The 12,399-nt window shown below is 42.2% G+C and overlaps 1 protein-coding gene across 3 annotated transcripts in view; it reads right to left on the bottom strand.

Annotated features, from left to right (window-relative positions):
* The window catches only part of FNDC3B (fibronectin type III domain containing 3B), a 362,568-nt gene that overhangs the window by 49,519 nt on the left and 300,650 nt on the right, over nt 1-12,399 (bottom strand). For all 3 annotated transcript variants that reach the window (XM_055128349.1, XM_055128351.1, XM_055128350.1), the window contains 6 exons: nt 10,358-10,429; nt 7,762-7,880; nt 4,919-5,024; nt 3,807-3,979; nt 2,379-2,492; nt 1,076-1,225 (listed from right to left, as the gene is read on the bottom strand). In XM_055128349.1, coding sequence (XP_054984324.1) covers nt 1,076-1,225; nt 2,379-2,492; nt 3,807-3,979; nt 4,919-5,024; nt 7,762-7,880; nt 10,358-10,429 — 734 coding nt within the window. The remainder of the gene's footprint in view (nt 1-1,075; nt 1,226-2,378; nt 2,493-3,806; nt 3,980-4,918; nt 5,025-7,761; nt 7,881-10,357; nt 10,430-12,399) is intronic.

The raw sequence follows: 12,399 nt of genomic DNA on the forward strand, positions 1-12,399 counted from the left end.
GGCTTAATAGAAAAGCCTTCAGCTGGTGTGAAAAACCAACTAATGAAGGGAGCATATGCTCCCGAAAGGCCAGAGACACTATGGATAGACTTGTAGTTAAGCAATTTGAAATCGGGTGAAAACCTAAATCTGGCACCTGAGCTTCTGTATCTATTTAAATTAAATTGTATGCAAAGACAGAATTCTTCAAGGTCAAAAACCACATATTGTTAATATTTGTATCTCTCTTGATTATTCAGATCATTCTTGGATTCTAGCACAAAGTCGTGCTTCAGAAATGCTACAGGACAAATGAAAGAAAATCAACCTTGTTTTCTCAGGTTAATGAAACTTAACAAAGGGGAAAAATTATCTAAAGAAAAGGAGTAAAAGAAAACTCAAGATTTGAGATTGGTGTTGGAATATCAAATGCCAATAACAAATCATCAAACGGGGCTGGAGCAATAGCACAGCGGGTAGTGCATTTGCCTTGTATGTGCCCAACCTGGGTTCGATTCCCAGCATTCCATATGGTTCCCTGAGCACCGCTGGGGTAATTCCTGAGTGCAGAGCAGGAGTAACCCATGTGCATCACCAGGTATGACCCAAAAAGCAAAAAAAAAAAAAAAAACAAACCCAAACAACTTTGTAAACCATTATGTTTAAATAAAATGGGAAAAAAGAGAAGATAATTCAAGGTTTTGGGGACTCTTAGAAGTTAAAGCTATGAGAGATAAGTCCAATTACCCCAACATTTGTTTCTGCCTCCAAGAAACAGCAGGCACGGGAAGTTTCTGTCTTTTCTGCTCTATGGAACTAAAAGGTGTATGTCGGGGGAATATGTGTACAAGGCATCTTCCCAAAGGACTTCTGCCACTTTACCTTTGGCTTTTACCATTTCTCTGAGAATTTACAAGACAACCAAGGAACCAGGGTGGTAAAAGGTACAGGAGAGAAGAATCTGATTTTGTTTCAGGATCTCTGAGAGGAGCAGATACTAATGGCAAATAACAATTAAATTTATAATTTTTTTCTTTAAAGAAAAGATGCTCTTAGAGCTTCTTTTCGGAGCTGCATCTGAATACGGTCCACCTACCTGTAGTCTACAGCAGTACTGTGCAGCAGGCAACAGGTCCTTTATTTCAAAGCCGGTGTCTGTCCCATGATAAATGAGTTCTAAGGATTCTGTATCTTCTCCCCACTCCAACCTGTACTCTGAGATGTCTGCACCCGAACATTCAGGACTCTGGGAGGCAGAAATTCACAGTCATTTCACTGAGAAGAATCCCACAGTGTCTGTGCTCAAGTTAAGAGGGAAAGAGATCAGCATTTGCCAGATATTAAAAAACTTGTGAAAAGCATGGAAGTGTTACCCAATTCCTTCTCAGTGGTCACTAATGGTACAAGTTCTCCAACGCTGATACACGTCAGTGCCAGGGGAGATTCATGTGCAAGAAATTACTCAGATGTGACTTTTGGCTTTCTATGTTCCTCAGAGAACATAGAGCATAGAGCCCTCCCTGCCCCAAGGGACTCAGCCAACCTCCAGTACCCCACCGCCACACTCCAGGCCCCTTTCCACATGCTCGGGCCAAGCCTCAAGCATGAGTGAAGTCTCATGGAACCAGGTAATGCGGACCTTTTTGATCTTGAACTCTGGGGTCAACGAGACCCAGGAGCAGAGATCCTCTGCCTGCTTCCCCCAATCTCTGGTGACCCAGGGGTTACACCCATAAGCCACCTCCTGCCAGCACTAGATAATTTCCCCATCAGCCACCCTCCAGAACTCACGGCTGCTTCTCCCTGAAGGGAGTAGAAAATGAGGCCCCCATAACCATGCCACTGGACTCCACACCAGGGGTGCCTCAGAGGGGGGCGGGTGAGAGCTCTCCCCACCCCAAGGGACTCAGCCCCAGCAGCCAACCTCCACTACCCAATTGTCACCACGCTCCAAGCTGCTTCCACAAGCTCGGGCCAAGCCTCATGCATGATCAATCATATTCCTGCACCTCACGGCCGCAAAGCGGCTGTGTGGAACATTATCATATAGGGAAATAATATATGCCTCTCGGAGAGCCAGAAAAGCTACCAAGAGTATCCTGCCCACATGGAAGAGCCTGGTAAGCTCCTCGTGGCGTATACAATATGCCAAATACCGTAGCAATAACAGGTCTCATTCCCTTACCCCTGAAAAGAGCCTCCAATCCTTGAGAAAAATGAGTATGGAGAGGCTGCTAAAATCTCAGGGCTGGGAAGAATGGAGATATTACTGGCGCCTGTTTGAGTAAATCGATGAACAATGGGATGACAGTGACACAGTGATACAGTGATGTTCCTCATATTTGCATTTAAGGGAAGATTAAAAGGAAAACTTGCTATATAACAGATACCTGACTTACCTCCCAACTCACTAGAACACAACCATCAGGTGTAAAAGAAATACAAGGTGCTTTACACCGTCCGGGAGGCCCTGCCGCAGTGGTGATTTCTGAGACATCAGAATAGGGCCCGTACTGAAAGCAAAGAACATACGTTTGTGAGCAACACACACACACACACAAGTGCATAACAAAATACGGGCTAGGCTAGCACCGTCAATACATTTTATGAATACAAGTGGTTTAAGGTTTGTACTTAGAAATTGAATGGGAGTAAAGTTTTCTCCTACATACAATCCTGAATATTAAATAAGAGATTCTTCTTTTATTTGAAAGGATAAGAAAGCTGATCTACCAATGTTTCTTACTTTTGATATCAGAAACAAAAATACATTGATTTTTGACCATTTTATGTTCTTTCACCTTCTCAGAAGACAAAAAAAAAACAAAGTCAGATACACATTAGCAATTTTTGTTTTGTTGTTCTTGGTTTTGGGGCTACATCTGGTGATGCTCAGAAGTTACTTCTAGCTCTGAACTCAGGAATCACTTCTAATAGTGCTTGACGGATCATATAGGATAGAACCCTGGTCAGCCTTGTGGAAGCAAACCACACTACTCACTGCAGTTTGTAGTGAGTTTGTACTCACTATCACTGGCCCCCACAGTTTAATTTTTAATGCACAAAATATACTTGGAATGGTTGGATATCAAATTCCCTGTATTTCTTCTAGCTATCAGTATATTTCATTTTGAAAATGAATGTTCCTGTTAATGTTCTCTCAGAATGTTCCTAGCACCTCAACTATTTAAAGGTTTTGCATTTCTCTTTTCTCTGTAATGCCAACAGACCACATTGCTCAAGTCAGTCCAAACTACAGGCTTAAAACACAGGTCCATACCCACCCATTCTAATGTGTGATGTAGCAAGTCTAAAACAAAGTAACTTCCAGATTAATGCAACATAGGAACTGTGCTTTTCAAAAAAATAGCTTTTGACCTTTAAAATTTTACAGTCCCAGGGGCCAAGAGATAGCACAGGGGCTAGGGGGCACGGTGTGCGCCATGGTGCCCTCTTCCTTCTTGACTGTCCTTGGATTCTGGTACAAAGCAGTGCTTCAGAAATATTACTGAACACATGGAAAAAATGGAAAAAGAGTCTTATTTTCTTGCGTTGAGAAGGCTTTACGAAGGAAAAAAATAATGTACCTAAACCAACAGAAGGACATTCTCATTAACCTTAATCTCTGTCTTCTTAGAATAGTCTGAGGACAAAAGGAACACTTCCAATGGTGACTCTGTGTGATAACCCCAACAATACACTGACTCTGTAATATTTTACATACACTTTGTTTATGACTCTGAAGATGGGACAGATATGCCGAGGATTTCAGAAGGCAGAAAAAACTACTGTTTTGACCATAGCACGTAGATCTTGTTTATACTCACCCCTCCATCGTTCAGGGCCCTCACCCTGAAGCGATACGTGGTTCCCGGAAGCAGGTTGCCAACTGTGCACTCGAGCTCAGGCCCGTGGTACACCTCGGAAGCCACGTCCTCTGGTTCTGTCATTTCCACACTGTACTCTGAAACCTCACAGCCACTTTTGGACGCAGGAACATCTGGAAATGGAGAATGATTTCCTCTTAGGACAATCTGGTGCTTCCACTTGATCATACCTGATTTTTCTGTAAGGTTTGAAAATCATCATATATACAGCTTGTCCTTTGTATCTCTCTTAGAAAGCACTCTGCTTTCTAAGAGAGATACTGGCCCCACCAGAGGGGAAAAAGAAACAAACAAACAAACAAAAAAATGTACCGAATGTGATGTTACCTATATATGCCAGAGAAAGCACATTACATCCAATTATATTGATAAAACTCATCCCCCCAAAAAACCATCAGGGAAATTTCTTTATATTCACGGGAAAGAGAAACAGAGGGTTTGGGAGAAAAGCAACTAAAAATCTTGACATCAAAAGTTTTATGTTAAAAAATAAGTTTTATGTTAAATCTTTATCTTAGAGGATCCAAGTTGATACATTATTATATTTTAGTTATAAATGGTGAGAGAAAAAATAGATCTCTGCAAGTTTATATTTGCGATTTTACATATTGTAAACTGCTGACAGGGCTGGTAATGTTGATACAGCATGAAGTGAATACAGTGAAACACTGGGACTCACACATGACAAAGAGTATAGACGTGAAGGAGTCGGATGCTTCCCACTAAACAGAAATGTTGGTTGTGCTCTAAAGTAAGCAGAACTTTTCTTTAATGAATAAAATTGAAAGGTCTTGGGGGAGAAAAAGGCTGCTCTGAACCTTTCTCTAGCCCAGTGTCTTCTGAGGCAGAGCAGGAGCGACAGGGATCAGAAATAGTGGGGAGAGGGGTGTGTGGGAAAGCAAGCCAGCGCAGGGTAGAAAGGAAAAGGGTATTTTCAGCAGGAAAAAACAAAAGATCCCCAGAGGGAAGATCCACAAGATAATTATATAGCACTAGATTTCAGCCTGACCTTCAATTGCCATAACTGTCAGTGTGAAGGCTTGTTCACTCACCCCACTCTAAGTGGACTTCTTTGTGCTTTGGTCTACCCAAAACCCTCGGCGGCCGACACTGACCTGGTGCAATGCTCAGTGTGCGGACGGGGACACTTTCAGAGCACTGCAGGAGAAAACACCAGAGAGAAGCAGCTCTTAGTAGTTGTGAATTATCAAACCTTGACATCACAGATAAATTTCTCCCATAACTGTGAATGCTTCCAAAAGGGAACAGTTGCATAATGAACATGTGTATGCCTTGCTATGCAACAGTGTGTGCACTGTAAGGGTGAACACAAACTGCATATGGCGTTGGTAGAAGTTTTCGAAGTCAGACTTGCAGATTTGATTGTTTCATACTGTAAACACACGATCATTTCTCTTCACACTCCAACTGGAAAGAAACGTTTTCATAGAACAGAAAACACAGAACACAGAACAACAGCTGGCTGAAATTTTTAAATGAAGTCATAAATGGGCAACCATCCCCAAACAGAGCAGAAAGTAAATACAGTAAATATTAATCAACTGAGCCTGACATTAGCCAGCAGGTTCTGTTAATGATGAAATAAGAAAGCCCTTTGTACAGGATTTGCTTGTGGAAGGCTAATGGTGTGGAAGCTTCTCTCTGAAAGGAGAGAAATCAAGGTAGAGCTATGCAGCGCCATCAGTCTCCTTGTTCTGAGGATGGTGTGGATGCTCTAGTCTCCGTGGCAGGGCTGCCTCAGAAGTGCCTGACACGGAAGATGGACCCGTCACCCATGACTTTGATGGAGACCCAGTCCACACTGGGAGCCACTTTAGAGGGCTCCAGCACTATACAGGAAAGGTCTTAACTGGACCTTTTGTCCACAAGAGTCTACTTGAATGAGGAGTCTGGCCACTGCAGTGCTGTCAGCCTGAGACCGAAAAGAAATAAATACAAGATGACATTGGCGGTGGGTTGACTGGCACGATTCGGCATCCTTCAAGCAGGTGTTCTCTTGAAAAGCCAGCGAGCCTGCACAGAGCCACCGTCACCCTCCAGCTCTCTTTCAATATGAATGGTTTCAAACCACGTCAGACATCTCTTTGAAGACAATGTCTTTTGTCACCTAACCTTTCTCACTTTCTGAGTATAAGTTCAAAAATCACTATCTCATTTAAAGAACATGTCATGTACACTTGTTTGGTTATTTTGAGCCAACAAAAACACTATGTGCTAAATCTAAAGCTTCAGAAATGTTAGCTTGCTCCTTTAAGGTGGCGATGCAAGAGCTGCTGCCTGCAGATACCGGGTTGGACCCTAAACAACTAGAGGTGGCACCATTTTGCTCAGTTTTTTTTTTTAATGGCTGTTACAGTAATTTTCCACAAGATGGCAATAAAGTACCTTGAGGAAGATGTGTCTCATACTGCCATAAAATTGTCAGAAGTGATAAAAAGAGTCAAAACCAAATCTTTTTGGCTTAAAATTCTATGCATTTCACATATCACAACTGAAGGTCCCCGTATTTCCGTATTTAACTAATGCAAATTCCAGGAAACAGTCAATTTTCAATGATCATATGTGACTATTCTAAGTTAAAACACTAAATTACAAAAGGATATGAAAACACCTCAGTTCAGTTGAGAATCATTTGGGCCTATCGTTTATGTCCTTTAAAGCATAATTCAAAAATAAGTGATTTTTAGTTTCATGATATAATACCACGGCAAGTTAGATTAGCAAGACACTTGTGAGCGTTGGGGCAATTTAGATCACTCAACACTGCTCAGAAGCGACTTCTGGAAGTACTTAGGGGATCATGTGGTGGCAGGAGGTGGCAGCCTCCTGCAAGCAAAGCACGCGCTCATCCCACTGAGCTATCTATCTCTCCAGTTCCACACATATTTTCTTTTCTTTCTATTTTTTTTTCTTTTGGGGTCACACCTGGCGATGCACAGGGGTTACTCCTGGCTCTGTATTCAGAAATTACTCCTGGTGGTGCTCAGGGGACCATATGGGATGCTGGGAATCAAACACAGTCAGCCACGCACAAGGCAAACGCCCTCCCCGCTGTGCTCCAGCCCCTCCACATGTATTTTCAGGTGAGTGATAGGAACCTGCCAAAGAGTGCTCAGGGGGCAGAGAGACACTTCCAACAAAACCTTAGAAGAAAAGACACAAAATGACACTATAGGTGTTTGACTGGTAAAATTCAGCACCATTGGAGCAGGTGTTCCCTTGAAAAGTTAAGCAAGACACCATTTCCCTCTAGTTCTCTTTCAATATGAATGGTTTCAGAGGATGTTAGATGCCAAATGGGCCAGCAATTACGTGCTAGCACTGCAGTGGGAATCACCAGGACCAACATAACAGTGCTTGGAAACTCCCAGGGCCACACCCGAAGGTGCTCAGAGATGGAACTGGGGCCTTGTGTGTGCCGTCCTCTCTGGATTATTTTCCTGGCCTCAGCCCTACATTTTAAAAAATTAATTTTATTTTAAAAAAACACGATTTAGAAAGCTATTGATACTGAGTATCAGACATGCAATGTTTGAGCACCCGTCCGAGCACGTGCCAGTTTCCCACTACCATATTCCCACGCTCCTCTGGCCCCCAGCCCTGCCACATGTTAAAATTTGGTTAGAGCTTGGATCTTATGTTTCTAGTCCCATATTTTTAAGGCAGCATTTTAATATCATGGATAGGTTGCCTCAATTTGATCAAAGATGTTTGTTTATTCATTTTCTGGGTAATGGGACACACAGCAGCCGTGCTTAGGGGCCATGTGGTATAGGAATGAAACCTGGGTGTCTTGCAGGCAAAGCTTGTGCTCAGGTCTTTGAGCTATAATTTCCTTGGTCCCAAAGAAATTTACTTTTGTAATGAGACCCACCTGACTGTGTCCGCCAGTGCTGATGCAGCATGCTCGGAGTTTGTACAAAGTGCCTGGTTTCAAGTGGGTGAAAGTATATTCCGTCGCTGATCCACTGTATGCCACTTCCCACTGGCTCGCTGTGAAACAAGGCTCTGTGAGTTGAGGCCATTTGGGAAAAGGTACAGTTCCCATCATGACAGTAAGAAGAAAGCTTTAAGTACATTCCATGAAAACCAACATCTTTCACTCCCCTCTTTCCTCTCCTGTCACACAATTAAACACTACAATATGTGAAGTCATTTTTAAGATTTCATATCTTAAATAGCCAGAGCTGCGAGTGGTAAGCGGGGCAGGAAAGGTCAGTGAGCTATGGCATGGTTCTGTTGTGTAAAGAGGGTTAATCCAGCAGGTTCTAGGGGTCTGCGTGACCTGCCTGTGGGGGCATCTGAAGTCCTGTCACTGAGTCCTGTGAGTGAAGACCCACTGTCGTCACAGACCCTTCACCAAAGAGTCAAAAATGCCAGGAGAGTGCCCGGTTTAAGTGACCCCGGGAACATCTATAAAGTAGGATCGCAGGGGAGAGGCTGGGTCTGGTGTCCCCTGATGCTGGCGGCCTGGAAAGCATCTGGGGTTGCTTGGACTGGTTTCCCCGCTCATCTGTGGGCAACCGGGATGAAATTTTCTCCTCTGTTTTGGTCCTATTTAATGCTGTTTCCAGCTGAGTATTTTACAGAGGCCTTTTACTCCATGGAGTTCTTTTGATTTTGTTTTGCTTTATTGGTTATGTTTTTTAGGCCACATCTAGTGCTGCTCAGGTTTACTTCTGGTTCTGTGCTCAGGGGTTACTCCTGGCAGCACTCAGGGGGCCACATGCAGTGCCAGGGATTGAACTGGGGTTGGCTGTGTGCGAGGCAAGTGCCTTAGCCCTTGTATCCATTCTCTCTCTCTCTTCCTTTATCTCTCTCTTTCTCCCTCCTCCTCCTATTTCTGTCTTCTCTCTCTCTCTCTCTCTCTCTCTCTCTCTCTGTCTCTCTCTCTCTCATCTCTCCATGAAGTTCTTTTAGGGAAAAATTTTACTCTGTCCTATAATATTTTACCAGAAGTGCTGCCACACATTCCTCAGGCTAGAATTACAATTAGGCACCAGGCATCTGGGCCATAGTAGAAAGAGGAAACACGGGACAAATATCCTGACATTACTGATCAGAAAATAAGTAGTGCAATGGCAATAAGGAATCAGGGCAACTGGCAAGATTCAATGAATCATTTTATGCACTAACTCAAGCAGAGACCAGCATCTACTTTTGATTTGTCAATAGTGGTCAAGAGAGCATGAAACATCTAAGCTGGGGAGGTGTCACTAAAGGCTGGGGCACACGCTCTGCACACAGGAGCCCCAGATTCCATCCCTGGCACCACACGGTCTCCCCCCAAACCTTAGCTCTCCAACTACAGAGAGGCTTTTCACAATGAGCCACCACTCCTATACAACTGCTCTCCTCAGCCATCTTCTTCCTCTTGTTGAAAAAAACACAAACCTGACTCAGATTCCTGGTACAGACAACGTTAAGAACAGCTGTACCCATCTTAAAGCATGTCATGTTTTCTACTTAAAACAGCAACAGACTGACACGAAAAACTGAAAAACAAAACCCTCCAGGTGGCTGCCATGGCACAGAATAAAAGGCAGCCAGGCACCACACCTGCACCGCCAGGTTAGAAATGTTGCTAGTAACTATTTGCCATATGCACGTACTGCTTTCTATAAAACTAACGGTTCCTGTGACTGCCAGGCTGGTCAGATACAGAATGTTTCCGGTGCACTTTAGATGGTGCTCAGGAGCTACTCGTGGGTGAGTTCTTGGGGATCACGCAGCATTGTGCATGGGGAGAGGAACTAGGCAGTGGCAGGGCTGAAGCCAGGCCTCCTGCAGACAAAGCCTGCTCAAGTTCCTGAGACATGGCACCTCTAAAGGTCTGATGACTGATTCCTATGGAAGCCCAAGAACTTTAACTGAGAGAAGATCTAAGGAATTTTTCACAAGCTCATCTAAGAAATTGGATCTCTCAGTGTCCCACTCTAACCTACATACTGTGACTTGCAATGAATATGGAAGCTGACTCGGAAATCCGGCAAACAGGAAGGGACAATCTGTGAACTTGTTATGAAAGGGCAATGCTGTCATTAGCTAACTATGATGCCATTTTGTCAACACTCAGATGGGGACTCAGATTATGAAAGTTACTTATTTTATTCAATTAATCCTCCCTGCTGATGCTTCTGACGCTGTCTGCTTATGAAAACTTCCAGAGAAAGCATTAAAAACTTGAGTCAATTAGTTCATTAATTGATGGTGATTCTCTCTTAAACAAAATTAGAATCTCTGGCTTAGGGAAATTATACAGAAAACAAAAAAAATGATAAAAAGTCCATGCCAAGAAGACTCCTAATTCTGTTTAAAAGATAAACACCATCAATATCTAATTAAGGTTTCTTATAATAGCTTCTATCACTAGAATTAATGATTGACTGCACGTACTATGCAGATATTCACCATATCAGAAAACAGGGATTGCTAGTTGATTTGTCTAAAACAATTTCCAAAAGTGTTACCTTCAGAATTTCCATCAGTAATCTCCAGCAAGTATTTGAGAATTTCTGAACCACCATTGTCTTTTGGAGGATCTGGAAAGTGAGCAAATGTCTTATTAGTTATAAAAAGATATTGCTTTTTATTTTTAAATTGTTCCTACAACACACACATTGTAGTAGTTCACCCAACTTCTTTCTTGAAAAACTAGAGGAAGCTTCAGTAGTATCAGATTATTCAAAGTTATTAAAGCTGGAAGTCTCAGCATTTAGTGAAATGTAATGAAAACCAATGAAAAGATCTAAGAATTATGTCACTAAGTTTATTGTGAGAATTCTAAAACCTGTTCTGCAATATTTCATCATCTTTATACAAGGAAAAACAAATACAGAAATTTTAATTTCACTTACAATATCAGTGGACAGATTGCTCTGAGTAATGGAAAGAGAAGGAAAAATAAGTACAAAATTTACTGATGAAATAAATAAAACACCGGAATGCAGCAAATCTGTTCCACCACAATTTGGTGCTAAGCAAATGCTATATCTAAGTAAACCTGATATAAAACTAGAGTTATGAATCAAAAGAAGTTGTAACAAACTGGTAGCTGAGGAAGAGTTCTTGTTTACTCTAGGGATCTGCAAACCTTGGGTATTCTGCCTACTGCAAATTCTGTGCCTACTGAATTTTCTTTTCTGAGTAGAAATATACTGTGCATTTGAATTTTGTAAAATAATAAAGAAATTACTTCTACGATTAGGTGGCCACCTTTAGTTAGAGATATACTCAGTTCATTCATCTGATATTTTTATGAATGCATATACAGTTCAAGAATGTTCATTTATTTGCTTTTTGGGCTATACCCAGCAGTGCTCAGGAATTACTCCTGGCTTTGCTCAGGGATCACTCCTGGTGACACTTGGGGAACCACATGTGGTACTGGGGATCAAAACTCAGTTGGTCTCATGCAAAGCAAGGATCATACCCACTATATTAGCTTTCCGCCGTCCCCCCTTAAAAATTATTATTGTTGTTGTTGGTTTTGGGGTGACACCTGGTTGTGGTCAAAGCTTATTTCTGTCCGTGAGCTAAGGGGTCACTCCTGATCTATCTAGGGGAAACCATATGTGGTGCCAGGGGTCAACCCAAGTCAGTTGTCTGTGAGACATCAGACTCCTGGTTCTGTGCTCAGGGATCACTCCTGGCAGGCTTGAAGGACTATATGGGATGCCAGAGATCAAACCTGGATTGGCCCTATGCCAGAAGTGCTGAAGCTCAAGGTTTTTGTTTACATACCAAAACTGAAATATTCCTAATTCATTGTAACCTGCATTCTACAAGGTTAAGTGCCCGACCGGCTGGACTATTGCTCTGACCTAAGGCAGTAATTATTGTTATATGACAGTGATAATTATATTCATCGTGAAAGTTTCACACAGACTGCAATCATCATACTAACAGCATCTAGTTTAACTGTAATAATTCACATGGTATACTCTCTGCCTGACATTCTGAATACCATACGATAAACCTCAAACTTAAAAAGAAAAGTGCTGAAGCTCAAGGCTTTTGTTTACATACCAAAACTAAAATATTCCTAATTCATTAGAACCAGCATTCTACAAGTCTGATTAATTAGGATGGCATAACTTTTACAATTTATTCCCTATATCAACTTTATGTCAAGCTTTATATTGAATAACTACCAGTTTTCAAGGACACACTCTTGAAAAAGAGGATCAGACTGTTCCATTCAAATTTAATAATACATTAAAGATAAAGGAGGAAAAACATATAATGCTAAAAGCCATGAAGTAAATGAGATGTTCTTCTAATAGTACATTTTATCAAGTGTGAGAGTTCTGAGGCGCTCCTACTCGTATTCTGAGTATGTAAGACTCCCTCAAACCACTAACACTAATGAAAATGGAATAAAAACCTGTGAGGAAAGCAGGGGAGACAGGACGTTGGCTAGTGTGCTTTGCCTTGCACGCCGCTAACCCACTGAGCCCCGCTGGGAGGGATCTGACCACAGAGAGCCGGGAGGGTCCCAGACTCCCCTGCC

The sequence above is a fragment of the Sorex araneus genome, chromosome 2 (assembly GCF_027595985.1).
Source record: "Sorex araneus isolate mSorAra2 chromosome 2, mSorAra2.pri, whole genome shotgun sequence".
Lineage (NCBI taxonomy): Eukaryota > Metazoa > Chordata > Mammalia > Eulipotyphla > Soricidae > Sorex > Sorex araneus.